At 46.2% G+C, this 23,956-nt stretch overlaps 1 protein-coding gene across 1 annotated transcript; it reads left to right on the top strand.

Moving 5' to 3' along the window:
• Positions 1-3,997: 3,997 nt before the first annotated feature.
• Positions 3,998-21,836, top strand: MAP3K13 (mitogen-activated protein kinase kinase kinase 13; the record flags this gene model as incomplete). Its single annotated transcript, XM_010081407.1, has 13 exons — positions 3,998-4,181; positions 5,021-5,212; positions 5,951-6,109; positions 9,072-9,230; positions 10,919-11,027; positions 11,985-12,094; positions 13,307-13,423; positions 13,941-14,078; positions 15,099-15,843; positions 17,761-17,831; positions 20,265-20,562; positions 21,246-21,343; positions 21,432-21,836. Coding segments are annotated over 13 exons (2,417 nt in total), but the record flags the coding sequence as incomplete, so codon positions are not given.
• Between the last annotated feature and the right edge of the window lie 2,120 nt (positions 21,837-23,956).

The following is a 23,956-nucleotide window of genomic DNA, read 5'->3' on the forward strand; positions in this document are numbered from 1 at the left end:
GGGGGGGGTCTCACCAGAGCAGAGGGCCAGAATCCCCTCCTTCGACCTGCTCACCACGCTTCTTTTGATGCAACCCAGGCTAGGGTTGGGTTTCTGGGCTGCAAGCGCACACTGCCGGCTCATGTCCAACTTCTCATCCACCAGGACACTCACGTCTTTCTCTGCAGGGCTGCTCTCAATCCCTCCTGATTATGTTTTTACAATTTTTTATGCTGGTTTCTAAAGGCTGTCGGTGAGTGCTTTCAGGGCAATATAACTTAGTACTTTAATTTGTGTCTGCCAGTTGTTTCGTTTGGATCGCTGGGACTCTAGCACTTTATAGTAAGACTTGTTTGTGTTTCCTATGGACTCATTAGACTTCCGAGCCATTTCCTTTGGATTAAGAATCTGTCTTCAGGAGTTGCTTTCACCTTCCCTTTCACAAGTTATGTGTTTACTGTCATCATGTGCATTTTTGTGTAAACCTGGAGAGCAAGGTGCTTTACAAAGTGTGCTTGTGTTTTGGGTTTTTTGTAAACCAGAGATACTTCTTGTCGTAATGCCAATGCTGGTGAGCAGCCAGTGCTGGCAAACAGCAAAAATTTGCTTCGGATAGATTAACTCAGTGGCTCAGGCTGCTCCTGCCTTTCTTCCCCATGGGAAACAGATTCCCATCATTCTACTCAAATGGTTCTTAATCACCTTAGAAACACAAGTTCTTGCATAATTCCTGCTAAAAAAAATATTTAGGGGAAGTATCCCACAGGTTTCTCTAGGCCCAGAAGAGTCTGGAATAAAAACTGGTCAGTCCTGGTAGGAGATATCCTTGGCTCTCTTCTGCTGGAGGAGGGGGGAGTAGCAAGCCCTGAAGCCTGGGTAATCTCAAAGGATGTTTAGCTGAGCAATGTTGATGGACTTCTTGAACAAGGCTGGCAGCCTTGTGTGTGTCCAGAAGTGTCTCCTTGCCACCCTGCTGTTATAATCTGAGGCGTTACACTTCTGGACAGGCACTTTGCCTTAACTAAGGTTAGTCATCATAGCCATGCAGCCGAGTTCTTGCAGCTGGTTTATGCACGTCCTCTTCTTTCTCCACCTGCTGGCCGAGATGACGGAGATCTCTGCATCAGCTCTTGCACGCTGTGTTTCCCATTGTACCTGCCGTGCAGCTGTGCTGCAGCTGGGGCAGCCGTAATTCTTTATTTCAAGGTACTGTGGGCTGTTTGGGATGGGTCTGCTCAGTGCAGGCGGTGGGGAGAGCTTCGTAACCTCCCACCCAGGTGCTGTGCACGGCCTCAGCTCTCGGCTGTGTTCAGCTGGCGGGGCGTTCGGTCTCTTTTCCAGCCTCTGCAGAACTGGTGAGACCTTGTGATACTGACCCTTGTCTGCCTGTTGGCCTGGAGGGTGGTCCCAGGGAGCTGCAGGGAGCACACATGCAGGGTAACTTCGATGTATTTTTCAGCTGGTCGATTTGGGTTGTAGTAGAAAATGCAGGTTTGCACCGCTAATGCTAACAAACCCTGGTTTGCAGCCGAGTGTGGTCCAGTGCTTTTCCGCACCAGCATCGCTGTGTTTGGGAAGCTTTTCAGTGCTTGATGTGTTTATGGGACCCAAATGAATCGCTGATGCTGGCTGTCTTGAAACCTAGTAACACGTTCCTCTGTGGTGAAAGCTTTTGGTTGGTTGGTTTTGTGTTACTGCTGCATTATATGTTACCTATGGTTTGACTCTTTCCTCTTCTTGAAATTCCCAAAGATGTAGGATGTTTCACTGATTGTTGCTACACTGAAACCTCTTTCCTGAATGGTGCCCTTGATGATAAGGGTACAGGTGGGATACGGGAAAGGATGGATCTGGCCAGATAAACAAGAGATGACTTTGCAGGAGGTAGTGCGTGAGCTTTTGCTTTGTTTACAATCTCTCCCTGCCTTTGCCACTGCGGAGGTTAGTAGGTAATATTAAGAGCAAATTAGGGCTCTTGGGAGTGACAGCAGTATAGTTACCCATTACTGCGCACAAACTTCAGGTGCTTCAGGGGAATAAATGACAACGTTGTGGGCCTTGTACAGGAAAGGCAGTCTTCTCACAGGTAAAGCTGTTTCTGTACAACGGAATAGTTTCAGTGTTGCCCATGTAAAAATACTGTTCATCAACAAACACAAAAATCAACTGTATTTGCCACCTTCTTTCAGAAGCAATGCATTTGTGAATTAAATAGAAATACAGATCTTCTCTGTTTATGAATTTGCTTATTTTCTTTTATTTCCTTAATTAAAGAACTGTCTTTAAATGTCTAAAGAATTAAATACCAATTATAAGTATTGTGACCAAAAATTGCTTGAGTTCTTTGAAGAAGGACATTTATTATTTGAAAATACTTGAATGTCCTGTGGCCAAGATAGTGGTCACAGCATGTTTCATGCATCAGGTTCTTACACAGAAAGGCATTTCCTGCTTCAATACCAAAGGACACATGTGCTGGTAGGCGATATCACTGTCACAGTGTCATGGCATTCTTGAAAATTTGAGGATAGGGATTGTCCACTGCAAATCCATGGTTACTGGGATTGCTTAGTTATAATGCATTTCAGCTGAGAGCTGAATGTGCTGTCTTAATATTTTTGTACAACGTAAGGTTGCAAGTGGATATATCAGTATGAAAGATAGACTTCTGTCTGTGAAGAAACATGTGCTGAGGATTGGACTTTGCCCTGCCAAGTCGAAGGGAAGTTTTGCCATAGATTAACAATGTTTTTTTTCTAGTTCAGTGAGCAGAAGGAGCGCTGGGGTCTGGCTGGGGATGGGAGCTGGCTTTCCTTGGCCGCGCCTGGAGAGCAGTCATTCATTCGGCAGGAGACATCCTGCTGGAGTGTGGCTGTTGGAGGGATGGTTTGGGGGGAGAGGTCTGAATCAGGATCAGTCCAGAGACAGTGGTGACAGTACCTAAAATGGACACTTCTGCATAATCCCAGTTGCAGCCCTGGGAGCAGCGCAGTGGCTCGGAGGCTGGATGAAAGGCATGTCTCTGCAGTGATCTGAAATAGGAATCTATACAGGCGTGACTTTCTTTTATTTCAGAAATCAGCAGCTTACTTGTTGGTTTTGATGCCAAATAATTTATTCTCTAAACTTACACATTTATTGTGTTACAGTGAATAAATTATTTCCTGCCTTTTATCTTGCTGTTTGTGAGATGTTAAAGTACTTTCAAGGTGACTCGCAGACAGCAAGGCTTTCTGTTCTGACGGGTACAACTGTCTTGAAACAGTTTATACGGTGCTGCTGGACCACGCCGGCACTATCCCTACAAGATGCACGCGGGTGACTAAGAGGAGGAATCACTTATGATTTTTTTTGCCTGTTTGATACCAGTGTCCACAATTTTGGTGTGGGAGAGACCTGCTTGTGTGACTGGTGGTGGTTCATGTGCTTTGTGTTGGGTAACTTGGTGGTTGCTGGTCTGCGTTTTACAACCTGCCACCTCTGTCTCTCCTTTGTATTTCCTATTTTTGCCCTATTTCAGTGGGGGAAAACCCTCAATATTTTTTATGTCAGTTGTGAATGTTAAATGTTTCTTCTCATCTATGCTTTTCAATGGAGTAATGTACTTTATAAGAGATACCATCATGGTTCAATTTTGGAGTAGAGAACCTCCTCCCTAAATTGCCAATCCAGTGTCCCTGGTACATTCACATTGCTGCCTGCTGGGTCGAAGCGGCTCACCCGAGTGGTTAGCAGAGGTGGTGAGCTCTGTTAAAAGAACAGATAGAAGGAGCAGGCTGGAGGCGACCGTGATGGGGGAGAAGAGGAGCTAGATGAAAGGGAAGCTGGGGCTGAGCATGTGCGGTATGTGCCTCAGCTGCACCTCTGCTGGGAGGAGATGCCAGCTGCCACCCCCAGAAAAGCCCACCTCAAGATACAGCAAGGGAAGTGGCAGGTGCTGTCCTGGTGTGATCTTGCAGTAGAACATTTTTTTTACTCTTGATCTTTTACGTTGTTTTCTTTGCTTGCCTGTGCCTAGATACCTGGGAGGTCCCGTTTGAGGAGATCTCAGAGCTGCAGTGGCTGGGCAGTGGTGCGCAAGGAGCCGTCTTCCTGGGCAAATTCCGGGCAGAGGAGGTGGCCATCAAGAAAGTGAGAGATCAGAACGAAACGGATATCAAGCACTTGCGGAAACTCAAACATCCTAACATCATTGCGTTCAAGTAGGTTGTGAAATTTTTTAGAAATGTACCTTTATCTAGGGATATTGCTTATGTTCCCCGGCCAAGTTTTTGAAATCCAGGGACTAAGCTGTCTGTAGGACAAAATGGGCAGGTATCATAGAATCATGGAATGGTTTGGGTTGGAAAGGATCTTAAAGATCGTCTAGTTCCAAACCCCCTGCCATGGGCAAGGACATCTTCTCATCAGCCATGTCACCAGCAAAGCTGTTAAACAACCATAGTCCCAATACCAACCCCTGCGGAACGCCACTCATCACCGGTCTCCACTTGGACAGCGAGCCCTTGACCTCATCGCTTTGAGTGCGACCACCCAGCCAGTTCCTTATCCACCGAGTGGTCCATCCCTCAGTCCGTGTCTCTCCAATTTAGAGACAAGGACGTTATGCGGGACAGCGTCAAATACCTTGCACAAGTCCAGGTAGCTGATGTTAGTCACTCTTCCCTCATCTGCCAGTGCTGTGACCCTGTATATATTGAGTTACGCTACCTCTCAGATTGTTGCGCATTGTTGTGAAAGCCAAGGTATGGACGCCACTTCCAGCAGTGCTGCACTTTGCATGCAGGCTCACAAAATGTCTGTTGTGAACCCTACAAATCTGCAGGCGTGGAAGCTGAAGGAAACCCACCCCTGTCACCAGTGAGGTTCCTCACTGCAAAGCAGGCAGGAAACATTCCCCTTCCCAGTCAGTAAGGAGGCAGTACCAGGGGCCCAGGCAGAACAGACAGGTTACTCTCCTGCTCCTTGCTTGCCAGCTTTGAGAGTTGCTCTGGGACGTTTACTTTCCTGATCCTCACTGGCTGTGTGTTTTCTTTGCCAGGGGAGTTTGCACTCAAGCCCCATGCTACTGTATTATCATGGAGTACTGTGCACATGGACAGCTCTACGAAGTCCTGCGAGCGGGGCGGAAAGTCACCCCTCGGCTGCTCGTGGATTGGTCCACGGGGATTGCAAGTGGGATGAATTATCTGCACCTCCACAAAATCATCCATCGAGACCTCAAGTCACCAAAGTGAGTTTCTAGCTACTTAAGCATCCTCCAGGTGTGGATGTATTTTTTTTTCTTGAGGAATAGTTTAAAGTTAGGTCAAGAGCCCAGTTTATTTTTTCCCAGATTGACTCAAAACTAATGAGTGTGAAACTAATGAAACTTGTTGGCCCTCTCCTCCTGTGCTGCAATTTAACAAGACTGGAAATTTTACCAGTGTCTTACGTGATAAATGCCTTCTGCATTTTAGTTTTTCCTTCTTATTTGTTCTTTTGTTTGTATTTCCCTGGTTTTCTGGAGTGCATCTTTCTCATTTCTCTTTTGCTTTCTGACTAAAACCATCTGGCTGCTTATATTCTTATTCCCTAGATGTTGATAACTTCTTTAGCCTGTAACATGACTGCTACAGTGTGTTAAGATAACACTTTTACGTGCTTTACAGCACAGTTTAAGGTACAGCTTTACTAAAATTTTGAAATTATCCCAGATATAGTGAATCTTCAGTGACCTCATCATTTGTAATTTTGTCAAGATTGATTTTTGCCTTGTAGCATTTAGAAATGCGTTTGAGGCACAAAACACAACCACCCCAAAGAAAGTGAGTGCTTTTGTCAGTGAAAATACATAATCTTTTTTCTTGTACTGCAATTGTGAACAGCATGGCCTCAGCAACTGTTGGTGTTGATTAAGAAGGGATTTACTCCCAGTGGCTGTTGTGGCACAAGAAAGACTGAAAAATGCTGTTTTTTTTTTTTTCTCCAGTGTTTTAGTTACACACACAGATGCAGTAAAAATTTCAGATTTTGGTACCTCTAAAGAACTCAGTGATAAAAGTACCAAAATGTCTTTTGCGGGAACTGTGGCTTGGATGGCCCCCGAAGTGATACGCAATGAGCCTGTCTCTGAAAAGGTGGATATCTGGTGAGTAGTATTCATGTTTATGTATCTTTACCTTCTGTGTAGCCACTCAATTTCCCAGCACTTCCCAGTGGTTTCAGCAGCCTTTTCTCATCCTAGGCCTGGGGATAGTTTGCTGTGTGGTAGACTCTTCCTTTCTCCATCTGCCTGGTGCCCTGAACTTTGTTACTGAACCACAGTTACTGGGCTATAATGGAAAGAGAAATGACATACCTGTGTCAAAGCTGTGTGTCGAGATCTGAAGGTACTTGATGAGACTGGGTGCAGATGATCTGGGTCTGGCAGTAAGCAAATGCAACAGTTCTTCCCTGTGGCATTATTCAGGCCAGAGCTTTCTTCCACTCCTGGTGCTGAGGGCCCCCTCCGCAACTTCTGCAGCCCCCTGGGTATTTCTCACTTGCTTTCTACCCTCTTCGGGGCCACACTTGAGCTGTAAGGATGCCTCTACTCTGCTAGCTTGAAGGGTCTGGCCAGCTTTTGCTTTCTGCGTACTGGGCTTGGCTGTTATGTGTACAGCCACAGGATTATAGGCCAGTGAATCCAGCCCCGGATCCAAGAGGGAGGAGACCAGGATACATTGTCAGTTTTGAAGACTTACTTCTATCCCTTGTGAAATGTACTCTGTGTCCAAAGGAACATGAGGAAAGGTTCTGATCTCTGTGTGATTAAAAATGCTTGAGAGAGGACTCAGTCTTGGCAGCTCCTTTGGGATGCACGTTTCGAGGTCCTCGAGGGAACCACATCTCTGTTTCTGCCTTGTTATTTCTGCATATTAAATGTCAGGAGCCAGGACAAATGCCCTTCTCCCTGTTTTACAGCCAGGATGAATTTTCTTTCTTGTGGTTCTTCAGCTTCAAATGCTGTCACCTCCCTTGTGCAGCATGAAGCTGCAGGTCAAAGCCACGGGTGGTTCAGAGTGGGAGTGGAGTCAGACAGCAGCTGGCTGCTGTTGTTTTAGCTTAGAGCTGGGTCATGACTTTAAGTCAGGATTTCCTGCAGGGAAAGGGAAAGTCTTGTAAAGTGCGGTATACAGCTCTTGTGCCCGCAATGTTTTGCATGTTCATTTTGTGTGAACGTGGCATGCCATAGCATAGCCAGCTCTTCTAGGAGAAACTCTTGGGTTGTTTTGGAAAGAAAATACACTCACCATTTGTCTTCTGAGCTCCTCCCTTTGAATCGCAGGTTCATGAGAGGGAATGGTGCTGGATTCCCACCCTCAGCTTTCTGGCCTTTAGGGTAGCTTAGGTTCAGGAATATTGTGTGGAGCATCGTGTCCAATAAAAACCGGCTGCTGCTTCTGCTGAGGACTGTGGGCACTTCTTTACTCCTTTCCTCAGTGACTTAGAGATATTGCTCTTTGGTGCAAACCTAGAGGTGCCTTTGATGTGAGTTCCTCATGAGTTTGCTGCTGTAGTGATTTCTCAGACTCCTCCTTGACATCCGTTCCTCTCCCAGGATGAGTAAAAGCCATGTTCATGAACACTGCCAACAAATTAGAACAGTTCCTAAGCTGCTTATATGTGTGCTCTCTCTCATCTTTAACAACATGCTGGGGCAAAAAAAAATCTATAATCTTATCAGGAGTCTTGAAAATCCTTTGTCAGCTCTTAATCATAACAACGCTGAAACCAGATGGAGTTTCCTGGTAGTTTGTCCTACCACCTGGACCCGTGCTTTCCTGCAACCCACAGAGAAAAATTTGAGGGGAAAAAATGTTCCAATTCTGCTTGTTTTGATTTTTTTTTTTTTCCCCCCACATGATTTGAAGCCAATGAGCTTTGACAGTGTTATGGTTTTCACGTGAAGTTCTGTTCCCTGACTGTTGGTTGTTCAGACCCAGGCAGTTTGTCCCTTGGATGTTCTTCTGTATTTAACAAAAGCAACTTGATATTAGTCCAAGCCAGAAGCACACTTCTCATTTTTCACCTGGCTTGACTTGCCAGCGAGCTTGGCAGGGCCGGTATCCCACGGATGGATGGGGCGTGCGAGTAAGGGGATACGTCTGGGTTTGTAACTGAGAGGGTTGTACCTCACCCTGTGTCGCAGCCTGGTTGGTGATGTGCAGTAAGAGTGGTGGTGGTTCTCAGCAGCATCTTGTTTACCTCAGTATTGACTGGTTTGATATTTTGTTGGTCTTTTATTGGGTGAAGATAGTAAATAAAACAAATAACTGCTGTTAGAAATTAAGCTTTGATCATTACTGATCATTTCACTAAGGAAGAGAAGCAAAGTAAGTTTTCTTACCTGTATCTTTCAGTCCTTGTAGTAGGAGGCTCTTGTCCAGGCAGAGTTCTCTTAATTTTTATTTTTTTTTAAGCTTTCCTTTCTTTAGCACAAATGGAGCGTCAGACAAGACTGCATGTGGTTTTGTTGCTGACACTTACCAATGTTGGATTTGTTTCTTCATTCCCATCTTGCAGTAGTTGCAGCCACGAGTCTCAAACCTATAAAACTCTTACCTAGGAGTACGTGTATGCAAAGGGAGGTTTGGACTTTTGTAAAAAAAAAAAGCCCACAAAACACAGCCTTTGTTCTGTTGGCTCTGTAAGACACTCATCAGTTCTGCCTGTCTCGTAGTAGGTGATCTGTTCTTACTAGTACGAACAGTCACAAGTCTATCTCAGAAAAGCTAACTTTCCTTTCATTTAACAGGGGTAAGATTTCATCTATACAGAAAATGTGCTTTCAGAATTTTTAAAATATCAAAAAGAAATAGGAAAGGGTGGGTGAAAACCAGTGTGGTTTGGTGTTCAGCCCAGTGCTGGGGCAGAGGAGGAAGAGTTACCTGGTGTGTGAAATAGCTAGTCTTGGTTAAAAAAAAAATAGTATTTAAACATTGTTGCACCTACTTGCAATTTCAACTCAGACATACCTAGTTCCCAAACAGTGATTTTTCCAAGCTCCAGATGTTTCTGTTAAATTGAATTCACACAGAAGTTTTTCTCCTGGTTTATTTCTTCACCAGGTCGTTTGGGGTAGTTTTGTGGGAACTGCTTACGGGAGAGATTCCCTACAAGGACGTGGACTCTTCGGCCATCATCTGGGGAGTGGGCAGTAACAGCCTGCACCTTCCTGTCCCTTCCACGTGCCCAGATGGCTTCAAAATCCTCATGAAGCAGACCTGGTAAGAGCCTGAACTCTGCGCTGCACAGACCTGGGGCTGGCTCCCAGCTCTTCCCAGACTCCCCAGTAAAACCAACGAAAACAGAGTCAGGGTGGGAGTGTTGGGCCAAGAGCAGAGGGCTCTTAACACTTGTCACTAGAGCAATAAATTTTAACATTTGGGATTCTGCTTCCTTGTGGCAGCATGCCTGGGCCCCAGAAGGACATTTGGAGCTTAGAGGAAGTAGGAAGAGACCTGTCTGTTTTGGTGGGTGGCAGGGGCAGGGGAGGGAGCGGGCACACTGTTGAGAAGGGCTAGTGAGGGGGAAGGAGTTGAACAGCAGAGAAGTGGGGGAGCAGAGCTTGATGGGAGCCCCAGCAGGGTGACAGTTACCCTGCAGCCTGTCCAGTGTGAATCAGGAGCAGGCAGCATGAAGGTCATCTTTGGTAGCCTTCACAGAGGTGGTTGCTTTGTGGTGTGTGATAAAAGGTAGCTCTGTGGGAAGAGAAAAGGAGCTGGAGGGAAAGTAGGGGGAAAATTTCTTAAGGCTGGCTCCAGAGTGAAAGGAAATTATTTTTAACTCTGAAACCCCCTTGTGGGTGACTGGGTTTTGAACTGGACAGAGATAAATTCAGGATTTGTGTATGAAAATGGGATTTTACAGATATAGATATGGAAAATGCTTTCACTTTCCTCCACATACCAGATTAGAGTTGAAATTCTTTGTCTTGTGTTATGCATTAATCCTTTGTCTTTGTAATTGCATCTTGACTCAGAGTGTAAGCATTCTTCCAACATTTTCCCGCTCTCAGTTTTGCCAGCCATCCTCCCGGTGGCCCAAAGGGAAAAACAGGCCAGAGCATCTATGGATCTTTCCAAGTGGCAGCTTACCGCCCTGAGCTGAGCTGCAGCAGGTTGTGCAGTTGCAGTCTCTGTGCAGAGACGGGCTCTGCCTGGTTCTGCTGCTTCCCGTGGCTGCAAAAGGCAGGGAGCAGTTCGCGCCTCTCTGAACTCCGAGTACACACACTTCTATCCCCACCTAGTGGAAGTAAGGGCTTTGTAGGGGAGTGGTGGCTGAAGAAGCTGTTGCTTGTCCTGCAGACTGCATCCATGGAGCAAGTCTGGTGGCTTCTGTCCTGCAGCTCCAGTGCTGGTCTCTTTTCTCAAAGATAAAAAGGCTTTTGTACTCGAATGTGATCTTACAGAGATGTTCAGTGCGTTGCAATACTGTGTAGGCTCAGGCATTTTCTATGTGGCAACATAGATACATTTGGTGTTTACAGACACCTGGTTTTGTTGAATGTAAATTAGCATTTGAACTAGGTTTGTACTAGTATTCCCATTATAAAATTTGGAAGTTAGCATGATAGTGAACTGAGATCTGGTTCTTCTTAACAAACAAGTTAGGAACAGTTTCAGTTTGTACCCTATCTTTCACTTTGTAATCACATTTTCCTATTTTAAATGGTTTTCATCACTTTTTGTTTCTTCGGAATAGATCACTACAAACGAAAAACTGAATACAAAACAACTGTAGCACAATAAACTCATATTCAGCAAAAGAGAGAACCAGAAAAGCTCCTTTGCTCTAATCTGTTGGCTACATGATTCAGAGAATATGTTCTAGCAAGAAACCCTTTCAGAATGGTAGGAGAAGCTAGCAGTGTTAACCTCATCCCATGCTCGAGTATTTGTCTGTTTTGCTGCAGGCAAAGCAAGCCCCGGAATCGTCCCTCCTTCCGGCAGACCCTGATGCACCTGGATATCGCATCTGCTGACGTGCTGGCTACTCCTCAGGAAACCTATTTCAAATCACAGGTAACTGGAGAATGGCTGCAGCCCATGAATACCAGAGTAGAGCTCCAAGGGTCTGATTTCAGAGGCTGCATCAAGTACTGCGAAAGTCTGGATCCATGATTTCAGTGTGATTCCTGGGGAGAAGCAGCAAACTGATGGGTATTTTTAAATCTTTCACAAACCGAGACACTGCTGACTTCAGTCAGAAACTCAATGTTGTTCCATTCATTTCTCTCTGAGGCTGCTGACTGCAGATGTTCTGCTCCCAGCTGTTCTCCCAGCACTGTTGCACAGGAGACCGTGGGACTGCTGAGAGCAGAACCATTGCATTTATGGTGACGATGAGCAGGGGAGCCAGTGGGCAAAGAGCTGTTACAGGGCAGTGAAGGGACTCCAGGTCTAAAAGATCTAAAAGTATGTTCTTAGAGATTCCTCCGAGTCCTACCCAGTGTGCTATTGTCTGCTTCCAAGGAGGGAAGGAGAATGTGAAACCTTGTCTCCAGTACAGAGGTTCTCTACAGTGTTGGGGTGTACATGAGGAAGTGGGTGTGTTTATTCAAGCTGCAAGAACCAGAGCTTCAAGGGGCAAATAGAGTTAATAGTCATGACAGTCATTGTTGTCATGAATACAGGTTTCCAAATTATAAGCCTTTCGGTTTACTTTAAATGCCAAAAGGGAAGAAAATGTTGCCTTAGGACAAAAAAGAGCTTTAGAAATTAAAAAAAATATATTTTAGATAATGCAGATATGTTTGAAATGGTCTAATCTGAGCACAAAAATAGAAATGCTGTTTGAAAATGCTGAAACTAAACGTGCTGCAATGTTGTTACCGAAAATAATTCAGCTAACAGAAACATGTTTTCAATCCAAACCTGCAATTTTCTGCAGACACAAGGAATGTTGCCCATGAGGTTTTTTTTTGATGCAACCAGGGATCCCAATCCATTGGAAATAACTGAAGTAAATTTCTTCCCTAGGCTGAATGGAGAGAAGAAGTGAAGAAACATTTTGAGAAAATTAAAAGTGAAGGAACTTGTATCCACCGGCTAGATGAAGAATTGATTCGTCGTCGAAGAGAAGAGCTGAGGTTTGTTGACAGTCTTTTATGTTCACTGCTCACTTTTCCCATCCAGACATCTCTTCTCCAGCTACATGAGCCCAGCTCCCTCAGCTTCTCTTCACAGGGCACGTGCTCCAGCCCCCGACTGTTTTCACGCTCCTCCTGTACGGGGGATCCCAAAGCAGGACTCAGTATTCCTGGAGCCGTGACTCCTTTTGAGTCCAGAAACTGAAGTTCCCACAGGCAGGCCCTAGGCCTTGAGCACTGCTTGGCCAAGGGAAAGCTATAGAGACAGAAGCAGTGGAAACTGTCCTGGCTCTTGGGCAGTCCGAACAGTTTGCTCCCATAAAGAGGGGCAAAGGTGTGTGTGTTTGCCAGGGAATATTTCTGCCTGAGTTTTGGTGTTTGTGATAACAGCAGTGAAGGAGGTACAACCATCTCATTGGAAAACACACCTTGCAGTTTGCTGTGAGCGTTCTCTGCCCTGATACTTTCTTCGGATTAGTTATTTCCAAAGAAGTGAACATACTGTCAGCCCCCTGTGAGCAAACGCACCATCAGCCCACTGAAACTCATTTTGAACATGAAACCAACTTAAAAATGAAAGCAGAATGTTTATTTAAGAAAGGGAAGTGTTCTCTTCTGTGATACAAATTTGCAAATATACTTATGACAGAAACATAAAACACCAAGTAGCAGTTTGGTGTCAATCCTGAGAAACCAGAGGCAGCCTCGTTCAGCCAGTTTGGTGTAGTTGTCGATCAGTGTTCCCAAGCCTTTGGGAGCTTTTGATGGTCACGTCTTTCAGCTGTGGTTCTAGATGTCTTCTCCAACTATACTGTTAGCTGCAGGGGCATAGCGCTTTTTATGAAATACAGAGAGATGACTTCTTTCCTGGCTTCTTTGGAAGCTGACTTAGCTCCTTCTGTCTGCAAACAGGATGGTCAGGGCTTGGCCAAAAGGCTTGTGGATGTGTGTGAGGCATTTGCGGCTTCTCTAGTGAGAAGCATTGCCACTCTTTCAAGACTGTTAAATGCTTTCTAAATCATATCATGATTCACTGCTGTACCAAGCTCTCAATCGTCATTCGCTGTTAGCTCTGCCTCGGGTTCAGTGCAACACAGCTGGCAACTTTGACTTCTTAGAAGGTCTTTTCCTAAAGCACCTGTACTTTTCCTTATTCTCCTCTCTTGGTCCATGGACATCAGACTATGGAATAATTACTTTTCTGTTTTTCAGACATGCATTGGATATCCGTGAGCACTATGAGAGGAAGCTGGAGCGAGCCAATAACTTATACATGGAGCTCAGTGCTATTATGCTGCAGCTGGAGGTCCGTGAGAAGGAGCTCATAAAGTATGTATCTCTGGGCATAATGGCATGCCATGCACGTGGTGATGTGCACACAGGAGAGAAAAGCCAATGTTTCATTTCTAAACTGCATAGTGGTACTTGTAGGTTTAGTGTCCCCTGATGAACTTACAGGGTAAAGAAAGAGCTGGGAAGCAGAGGGAGGCCCCTTAAGAGCAGATTACTGCAGACCAACCACTTAGTGCACTTATCTTTACTTAGTATTTACTGACTGGGAGACCCTTTCGTGTTGGCATCCTTTGCCCCCTTTGTGTGCTGTTTCTGGATGGTGAGCCAGGGCCCTGTTCCAGCTGCCTGATCTCTGCAGAGAGAATTTAGAAAACGACTGTGTCCTTTCCCAGAGTAGTCTGTTGTGTTGCACCCGGCCATAGCTGAGAACCAGGCACACAGAGTGCTCACAGTGGAGCTGTTTTTCTGTCCAGCAGGAGCTGCAGTTGGATAAAGAGAGAACTGATCTGTTCGGTTTTTTTTTTTTTTTTTTGTTAATTCCCCAACGTTTTAGGAGAGAACAAGCAGTGGAAAAGAAATACCCTGGGACTTACAAACGCCATCCAGTCAGACCAATAATCCACCCCAATACAGTGGAGAAGCTGATGAAGAGGAAAGGGGTCTCCCATAAACCAGGCAGCCAGACTAAACGGTAAGAAGTAACAACCATGTTCTGTGCCAGGAACCAGCGGTAGATCTCCACTACGATGAGCCGGCAGCTTACTGCCCTTTGAGTTCGATGACAACACGGGACAGGTCAAAAAGGTGTTCACTCTTGGGCCTGGTCTGATCCTCAGAACCACAACTGTTTAATTATCTTAAGGTAAAAGGGATGAATCCTGCCATTCCTTCTACCGGGGCAGCTCTCTGGAACTGTTTGGTCCATATGTTTCTTTTCACAGATGATGGTGCTTTGACCATCAAAAGTCAGGAGGTATCTAATGTGTCTCAAATTCCTCTCTGTCCAAGCAAAGAGCAGTTAGATCATCCTTGATTTGAATTGTAATAAGCAGGGTGAGGGGCTGTGGAAATGAGCCAGTCTTCAGGGAGGATGGATTCATTGCTGAGGAATTAAATTGGGATTTGAGAATTCATGGTGTCCTTTCAGCTATTTCTCTTCTGCATGACTTTCAGAAAATCAGATTTTTTTTATATTTTTTTCCCCAGAGGAGTTGTCTATTTTATTCTGCCCCTTTCTGGGATTTCCAGGACTTGGAGAGTCATGATCAACAGTGAATAATCACTTCTGAATTAATATCTACATGTGTTTCTGAAATGAGCAGGCTGATAACCATCGACAGATTGGGACCCTATTGTGCTGAGCGTTGTATATGCACATAGGAAGAGACACGTGCTACACCAAGGTCTTAGGAGGGAGCTATTTTGGGAGCAGAACATCAAAATAAGAGCGGAAAAGGAGGGTGTGTGGCAGATACTGGAAAAAGCAGCAAGAAAGGAGTATAGAGCATGATGGGCTGAACAGAAAGGACACTGGGTGGAGAGAATCAAAGGAAACTAAATGTAGAAGTCAAAGAGCTGAAGGGGAGGGAAGCCTGTAGATTTTAGAAGGCAGAGTGTACTTATGGCTACAGCTGCCCTTCATCCTGGCTCCAAGCCGATGTCATTTCTGAGTTTGTGGTTTAATGTGTAACTTCTGTTGACTGTCTCTCAGGCCCGATCTCCTGAAGTCAGAGGGCATACCCAGCACAGAAGCAGCATCCAATGGCTCACCAGTCTCAGGAAGTCCCAAAATGTCAACACTGAGTGGCAAAAGCCGCTACCGCAGTAAGCCACGTCACCGCCGAGGGAACAGCAAAGGCAGCTACAATGATTTTGCAGGGATCTTGAAAAACCAGCCAGTGCAAGATGATGCACCCCCACCTCCACCTCATAATCATTCTCCTCATCCTGGCCTACCGCAGCAACCTGGCCACAGCCATCCCCACGGCCATCACTCACGGCTTCATGCCCACGGACAAGATATTGCCAACTGCGCAAACAACTTAAGGTACTTTGGCCCCGCAGCAGCGCTGCGGAGCCCTCTCAGTAACCATGCGCAGAGGCGGATGTCTGGTTCCAGCCCCGATCTCATCTCTGCTGCCATGGAAGCAGATTGCCGAAGGAATCTGGAGAGCAAAGAAAGCAAAGCTGATCATTGGGAGTGTTGCAAAACAGATCCATATAATTCCTGTCTTCAGTGCAGGGAAGAGGACAGTGGTCAGGTACAAATGCCGTCTGCTGAAACGGGGATGAGCCATTCTCACTCACCAACATCTGTTTCCCTGTACGAAAATGCGCAGTTCATTGAGAAGCCGGAGGAAGACGGCTTCAGCAGCTGTCAGTCAGCGTCCGCCCTCGGCACTCCCCAGCACATGGCTTCCTCAGTGCTACCTTGCAAAGCAAGACCCCTTCAAAAGGTGAGGACAAAGCATAGTGATTTGGAAAAAAACAAAGCTTGCTCCTCTTTTTCCCTCTCCACCAAAAGGGGGTGTGTAGCACAGGCTAGTGTCTGGACAGAGGACAGTAGCAAAGCATGTTTGATGTGGGGCCCCCAACATGAAAAAGACCTGGACCTCTTGGAGAGAGTCCAGAGGAGGCCACGAAGCTGGTCAGAGGCTGGAGCACCTCCCCTGTGAGGACAGGCTGGGAGAGTTGGGGGTGGTCAGCCTGGGGAAGAGAAGGCTCCGGGTAGACCTGATAGCAGCTTCCAGTGCTGAAAGGGGGCTACAGGAGAGATGGGGAAACACTCTTTATCAGGGAGTGTAGTGAGAGGACAAGGGGTAATGGGTATAAGCTGAAAGGGGGGAGATCTAGACTAGACATTAGGAAGAAATTTTTCACTGTGCGGGGGGTGAGGCAGTGGCCCAGGTTGCCCAGAGCAGCTGTGGATGCCCCATCCCTGGAGGGGTTCAAGGCCAGGCTGGATGAGGCTTTGAGCAACCTGGGCTGGTGGGAGGTGTCCCTGCCCATGGCAGGGGTGGAACTGGATGATCTTTAAGGTCCTTTCCAACCCAAACCAGTCTGTGATTCTGTGATTCCCATGCACACAGCAGCAGAGTGCAACTTTATCTCAAAGAAATCATATCTGAACTTTGCTTTGCAATCTGGACATATTTTTAGAGTCAATTTTATTGAGAAGTACTGCAGGCATATTGGAGCATACTGCTAATAGTGAGGGTTGTCAAATGTGGTTTTGATGGGGCCTAGCACTGTTACTTGCAGTTTAGCCACTTTTTTATTTCAGCTGAAACTTGGTCTGCTGATTTTTTGTGGTTGAAAACGTCTCAAAATGTTTTCAAGCCTTTCTCAAAAAAAGGAAGGGGTAAATGCATTCTTTAGGTGAAGTTAAATATCATGTACCAGTCTCATTGAGAATCTGTAGTGCTGCTGTGCAGCAGAAATTCAACATTTGCCATGGTCTTGGGGACATGCCTTTTGCTGCACCTGCCAGAAACTGTCCCCCGTGACTGAATGTCATAGTTCTCATGTATGTTGTGAAGATTTTTCAAGAGTCAAAAAGATGTTATGGCACTGTTGTACAGAAACAGTTCTTCATTCTTCCTGCTTCCATCCAGGTGGTGAGAGGAGGAATTAGTCTGAGTAGAGTTCAAAGAGCAGGAAAACTGGGCTTGGGTGGAAAAGTGAAGAAAAAGAGGCTGAGTACCAGACCAAAAATGTGTTTTGAGCCTAGAATGAAGGGAGGAGGAGGATCTCATGTTATAAGGGGAAGGAATGAGACAGAGGCTGAGTCTGACCCAGGGTTTGTCAGGTTGGATAGGACAGGAGGAAGCTGTAAAAGCCAAAAGTGCAAGGGGTGGATTTGGATGGGAAAAGGAGAATAAAAGGCTCTGTGCGGACTGAGGTAGAAAATGGAACAAAACTCATGTTTTACTAGTTGGTGAAACCTACCAGCAAAGGCTGTGTCATCCCCCATCCTGCTCTGTGATGGGCTCATGTAGAAGAGGGTTGAAGTCGTAAAGCCAAGAGTGCCAGATCAGGTCACTAATTTATGTAGATTTCAGTCTGATAAAAATTACTTGATTTGCTTCTGTAAAAATCCAGAACATGATGTACTCAGTGCCTGCTAAAGCACTCCAGTGTATTTCAAAATCAGTCACTCCCAGTTCAGAAATGGAAGCATTAAGACTGCCTGAAACAATCTCCTGGTAAGAAGATGTCTGAGTCAGTGTTCACTGCTACGCACGTTTTCTTGTCTAGATTGTTGCAGCCTGTTGACACTGTGACTTTGTCCTGGAGGACCAAGGGGCAGCCATGTAGTTAGGTATTTGTCCTTTCACAAATGTGACACCATTCTTGTCCTTGTTTTCTGCCAGAGTGGTGACGACTCTTCAGAAGAGGAAGAGGGCGAAGTAGACAGTGAAGTGGAGTTTCCTCGTAGACAAAGGTAAAAGGTGACTTCACTCTAGTCTCTCTTTGGTGGGGCAAAACTCAGGAGGACAACTGTCATGGCAGCTGCACATCAGCACTGCAACTGCGGCAGGTGCTGGCAAAAGAACAGAATTGTGTTCAGTGCATCTCATCCACCCTCAGCTGATCCTTCATGATCACTCACTGTTTTCAGCCTGTTCTGTTCTCTCCAGCATAGCTTCTCTGCTGCAGGCTGTTTGTGGCACAACTCAATCACACTTGATAACGTTTTTCAGCCTTTAAAAATTGCTGCTGCATCTGTTTCACCAGAATCAGACTTATGTTGGGAGCCTGTGTGGACTCTTTCAAATGTTTATTAACTATTGCTGCAGTAGGGCTGACTCCAGCACCTTTGTAGCTGAATTCAAATAGGATTGAAGAGCTAGGTGACACCACGGCAGATCAAATTTGATGGTGTCGCCTGTAAAGTAAGACGTGAGGGGTGTTCCTACCTAAGCATATGTAACAGCGGGCTTTACGGTCCTGTGCTCAGGAAAGAGATCACGGAATTGGTGCTGGAGCCGTATGAAAGCAGCTGCTTGAAGTGCAGAAGGGATCCAGTGGGCAAATAGGTTAAGAGTTGTTAGGAAAGGAGCAGAGAAGAAAACACAAGCTTGTCAGCTGCTGTATACATCCACAGCACAGCTGCAGCTTGAATCCTAAATGCCATCTTCATTGTCCCAGCTCAAAGACCATGGTAATACTTGAAAAGGTACTGAGAAGTGTGACAAGAATGGTTAGACATGGTTTCCATAGAAGAAGAGATTAAATCCATGAGAAATGTTTGTCTAGCAGGAGGAGAGGTGACACGGGAGGTGCATGAAATTGTAATTTGCGTAGAGAAAAAAGGAATGATTCCTCACATTCGTGTTAGGGACGCCTAGTGAAGCAAACAGGGGTTTAAAATGAACAAGAGGAAGTGCTTTTTCCATCCAAAACGTTGTTGGATGCGGAGCTCATTGTCAAGGTATGCTGTGGAAGTCAAAACATAAACAAGTCATGAGCATTAAATTTATGGATCCATCAGTGGCTGTTAAGCACTGCCATCCGGACTTGATCTCCAGCTCAGAAGTCTGACCTGCTGAATGGTGCAAAGCAGGGAGATATGCCAGGAGAAAGCAGGCTCTGTCTGCACACCCTGTTCTCATACTTTTCCCTGATTATTTCTTCCTGACAAGAACTGGAGACAGAACGCTGGGCTAGATGAATTTTCCGACTTATACTTTTCTTGTATATGTGTTTGTTGCTTCTCCTGTGATTAACTAACTTGGAAGACAAAATGCCTTTCCTGATTTCAATGGAATGATGTTGTGGGTCTCTTGGCGTGTTCAGTCAACCAATATTTTGTTCCATTACTGATGAATCTTGGCATGAGGCAATTTCCACATTCAGGTAACTGTGAGCTTATTTTTTTAAGCACACATGCCTAAATTCCAGCCCAGCTGTCAGGGTCACTGCCAGGTGGTACAGATACTCCCGGCTGAATTAGCTCGAGCCCTACAGTGCAGCCCTTCTTTGGGAAGAAGCACTTTTAAAGGAAAATATGTGCCAGGGCAGATCAGCTGGTATAAACGTGTAGCAGACAAGAGCAAATAAGACCAGATGAGTTTAAAGATGCAGATCCTCAAGTAAATCATTGAAAAGGTGGTAGATTTCCATAGCTCCAAAATGTGAAAGGCAGCCCAACACTTTGCAGAGCTCTTGCTGCCAGCCTTGCAGACCAGCTATGGCTCAGCTGGAGATGTTTTCTTAGGGTGGGAAGAGGCTCTTGGAGAGTTGATGTAAAACTGTTTCCAGGAATAGGACCCGTTTTGCTCAAAGATATTTTTGGCAGGATCAAGCCCTTAGCCTAGCATGGAGAAGCAGCCAGGCACTATTGTGTGCGCTGTGCCTGAGCGGTATGCGCTGGGGAGAACAGGACTGGGCGGTCTGGGCTGCCTGGTTCTGTGGGCAAGCCCTGCTCTTCTTGCGCTGAATGTGCCCGTTACTGGTGCAAAAATCTGCTCTGCATGGCGTGCTTCAGAAAGGAAGATGGGAGGTTTGCAAGGGCAACCTGTGTGAGGATGTAGCAGCCACTCTGCACTCACTGCACTACTGATGTCATGAGGGTTTTGGTTGTGAGATATGTCCTGAAAGAAAGCTGCCTGGAGCCCTTGCTACACGTCAGGAGCAGGCTTGCCAGCTCATTCTCACTTTGTGCAGTGAGAGCGTGTGCAGAAACCTGTCCACCGAGAAGCTGTAACTTCTCTAGCTGGCAGTAGGCTCCTGGGGACAGGCTCACCCAGGGCTGAGTGGGGGGTCTGTCGAGGCCAGCTGTAGCTGGGTAGCTGAACACAGCACCCAGAAAATTGCCTTTCCTCTGCAGTCAAAGGCACTGTGATACAAGCTTGTCTACTCTCCTGGTTTGCAGACCTCACCGCTGCATTAGTAGCTGCCAGTCCTACTCAACCTTCAGCTCAGAGAACTTCTCTGTGTCGGATGGAGAGGAGGGGAACACGAGCGATCACTCGAACAGCCCGGATGAGGTGGCCACCAAGCTGGAAGATGAGCTGGCTGAGAAGCTGGAGGACATGTTGTCCCAGACTCCAGAGATCCCCATTGAAATCTCCACCCAGTCTGATGGGCTTTCAGACAAAGAGTGTGCTGTGCGGAGAGTCAAGACTCAGATGTCTCTGGGCAAACTTTGTGCGGATGAACACAGCTGCGAGGTGAGTTGGTAGCTTAGCAATCCCCTCTTCCTTCTGTCGAGTAAAAAAAAAAACAAAACCCAACTGTGTTATGGAAAGGAATACAAGGGCCAGAAAGTTGGATGACTGCCTAGGAAACGCTGTGGTAGATGTACTACAGCGAAGCAACTGCTTAAATACCCAGTCTTTCTCATACTGGGCCAGATGAGTAGATTGAGAAAAGTAGCACAAAGCTGAACTTAATTTGCTGGTCAAGATGAGTGTGATATTGGGAGGCCATCAGATTTGCATTTGCATTAAGTGGGATAAAAAATAGCACATGAAGTAGATAATGAAACGGAAGGGATATAAACTGTCTGCCTCAAACTTATCCATTGGCAGCCCTGCTGACGAAGCTCGGATGGTTTTCTTCCTTTTACTGTCTTTCAAGGTTTGGGAGGGGGAGGGCAGAGCCAGTTGCACCATCTTCTCATAACTCTGTTTGGTGGTGCTCTGACCAGATATTTTTTCTGCTGTCCCCTTGTTGAGGGGAGACAAGTGACCTTTGGTGGGGTGCTTGTGTGTTGTTGCTATCTCCTGTGTGCTGCCAATCTCTCCATCTCTGCTGGTGGTGACCTTTGTCTGCTGTTACAGATTGGGGTGGTGGGGTTAATCTGCAGCGCAGGAATATTGCTGACATCTTCCCCTTTCCTTTTACTTTGCAGAACCCAGCACAGTTTGGAGAATCAGACTGTGACTCTTCTGAAGGGGAGTGTTCTGATGCCACGGTCAGGACCAATAAGCCCTGCAGCTCTGCTACTTGGTAATACAGATCTCCCCCAAAGCTTCCTGATACTGGCATTTTGATTTCCCTGAGATTCCACTTCATTCCCCTTCATCACACTTTACAGGAAGAGAAGATGCTTCTCCTTCCCACCCCAGGAGTGATTTGCAATAACCCGAATCTCTGGAAAATGTCCAAATGAAATTAATTCTCTTTGAGCATTTCAATCAAGAATGGCAGGGATGTATTTTATTGAATAATCTAGTTACTGTAACATGGATATTTATTTTTTTGACATTTTAACACTTTTTACTGTAAAGAGTGGATTGTATTTATAGACACAAAGACTTGTTGCAAAAAAAAAAAAAAGTTCAGAAAGCAAGCACATTACAGAGAAACATCCTGGGAGTCCTGCCTGGACAGCTTTGTGTACAGACGCGGGAGGATTCTCTTGCTGCTTTCACAGGGGACCAGGCCTCGTGGCCCTGAAGATTGGAGAACAGATCAAGAAAACTGAACCACTCAGTCTTATCAAATGAGGAAGCATTAAAAGACCTTACTGTAGGGTAACCTGTGAACAAAGCGTATTCAGTATAACCAGCTGGGTCATTTTTAATCAGAAGGTGGACATGTTCCTGGAGAAAATTGGTACCGAGGTGCTAACATCCAGGGTCTTCTGAGTTGATACATCCCCAGGAATGTAATAGTGGGTTTTATTTGAAGGATTTTTAGTTTCTTTTTTTAATCAGCATTTTGTTGTGAGATCCTGCAAATGTATTCTAACCTCGTCCTCCCGAGAATTGGTATAGGAGCACTTCTTAACATCGTCCTTGCTTCGCTCTGGCAGTGTCAATCTCCAGTTGAGCAGGGAAACCTCTTTCAGATGCAGTGTGCCATTTTCCCAGTTTACTTCCTCCTCTTACCTCCTGTCTGTTTCAGTCAGTCCAAGAAATCAATCAAATCAGTGTTGGAAAAGCAAGAACTTGCAGACGGTGGAAAGCACATTCTGCAGAGCCTGAGCACTCCTCTGGGGAGGAAACTGGAGATGCCTGGACTGGACTTGGAGAAGCAGTCTCTCACCTACAGCAGCATCAATAACCAGCAGAGAGCTGTGTGTTGAGGGGGAAGACTGGGAATCACTGGCCTAGATAAGAGCATCAGCCCTGCTCGTCTCCTTATTCACCGTACGTTCTTGGGAAAGCATTAACAGCTGCCTGCCCTTCATGTCAGGCTTTGTGCAAAACAGGTTGCACAGGGAATCTTGCTGGTGGCTGTGGCACAGCTGTGTCTCGGGTGTACCCTGAGGCCTCTGTTTCTTCTTCAAGCTGAAACTGTGCGGGTGAAAGTGAGGACAGGACTGGTATGTGACAGGCCGAGGCATTGGCAGATGAGAAAAAATTTGTTTTCTGATAGAACTCATAGTGCCTTCCCTTCAAACACTACTCTTTTAAATCAATATTTAAAGAGAACAAAATGATAGAGCACGTTTCCCCTCCCACCTTAGTTGATGTCCCCCTACAAGAGCTTTCACTCTGCCCTTCCGAGCGTGCTGGCTGGCACGGCTGTGCCACGAGTGTGTGGTGCACGGCCGTGCTGCTGGGTGCTGCTCTGCAGACTAGCACACCAGCCTGAGATGAACGGCAGGAATGGACCATGGACAGGTAGTTCTGTTGCTTTGTTTGTTTACATTTTTTGTTAAAATATTGGTTTGAATTTAACTGTGATAATTTATAGCCTCATGGCAAAATGAAGGAAAATGTCTTACTTATACAGAGAGCAGTATTGTATGAGTTAAATTATCCCATATTTTTAAATTTTTGTAGCTGGACTACACACAGATCTTAAGTTATGATGTTATTTTATTATTTATTATCATTTCTGTAGATCAGAAGGTTGGCTTCACCGCTAGCACAACTGTAATCTGTTTGTGTGATGTTACCTTCTCCCTGATGGCCGGGGAGGATGGGAGCAGAGCTGGCCTCAGTGGCTGTCAGTAGCTGCTGCCTCTCGTCATTTCCAAGGATGCTGTTATACTGGGGCAGAGAACCTAGCAAGGCTGGTCCGAGAGGCATGGATGCAGTCAGCCCGTGGGCCCTGGGATATTCCTCGTGGTCGATGCTGCAATTTGCTTGTGTTGCTGGTAGGGCTGGCAGCCCCCGAGCTGGTGGGGAATGGTGATCAGGGAGCGAGTGGCTTTTGAATTGATCACAAAGTGAATAACCGTCACAAGATCCCCTGGCAAGAGCATCCAAAAGGACAAGCGGAGAGGAGGGCACTTGTTCTGGGCAGCAGGTATGAGATCAGGGGTGGCCAGCAGTGGATCACCAGTGCAGGACCAAACAGGCTGCTGGAGAGGAGAGGGAGCGACCAGCTCACCCCTGCCTGCAGTAGCAATGCTCAGCTCTGGGTGGAGGCAGAATGCGGAAGGGAGTGAAGCTCTTTCCTGGCTTGTTTGTTGTTTCCTCTCTTCCCATCCCTCATTCCTCCTCCCAGGTGTTCTCTGTCTCTCAGCCAGCGGCAGGAGGAGGTGGCAGGGCCAGAGACAGCTTTGCTGTTCTGGCGGTGGAGGGTTTTTGGTGTGGAGGACGGGGTGCAGATGATTACTCAGGAGGCTGGAGGCCGGGGTGCAGGAATTTGGCAGTGGAGAACTGT

Source organism: Pterocles gutturalis, unplaced genomic scaffold (assembly GCF_000699245.1).
Source record: "Pterocles gutturalis isolate BGI_N339 unplaced genomic scaffold, ASM69924v1 scaffold24634, whole genome shotgun sequence".
Classification (NCBI taxonomy): domain Eukaryota; kingdom Metazoa; phylum Chordata; class Aves; order Pterocliformes; family Pteroclidae; genus Pterocles; species Pterocles gutturalis.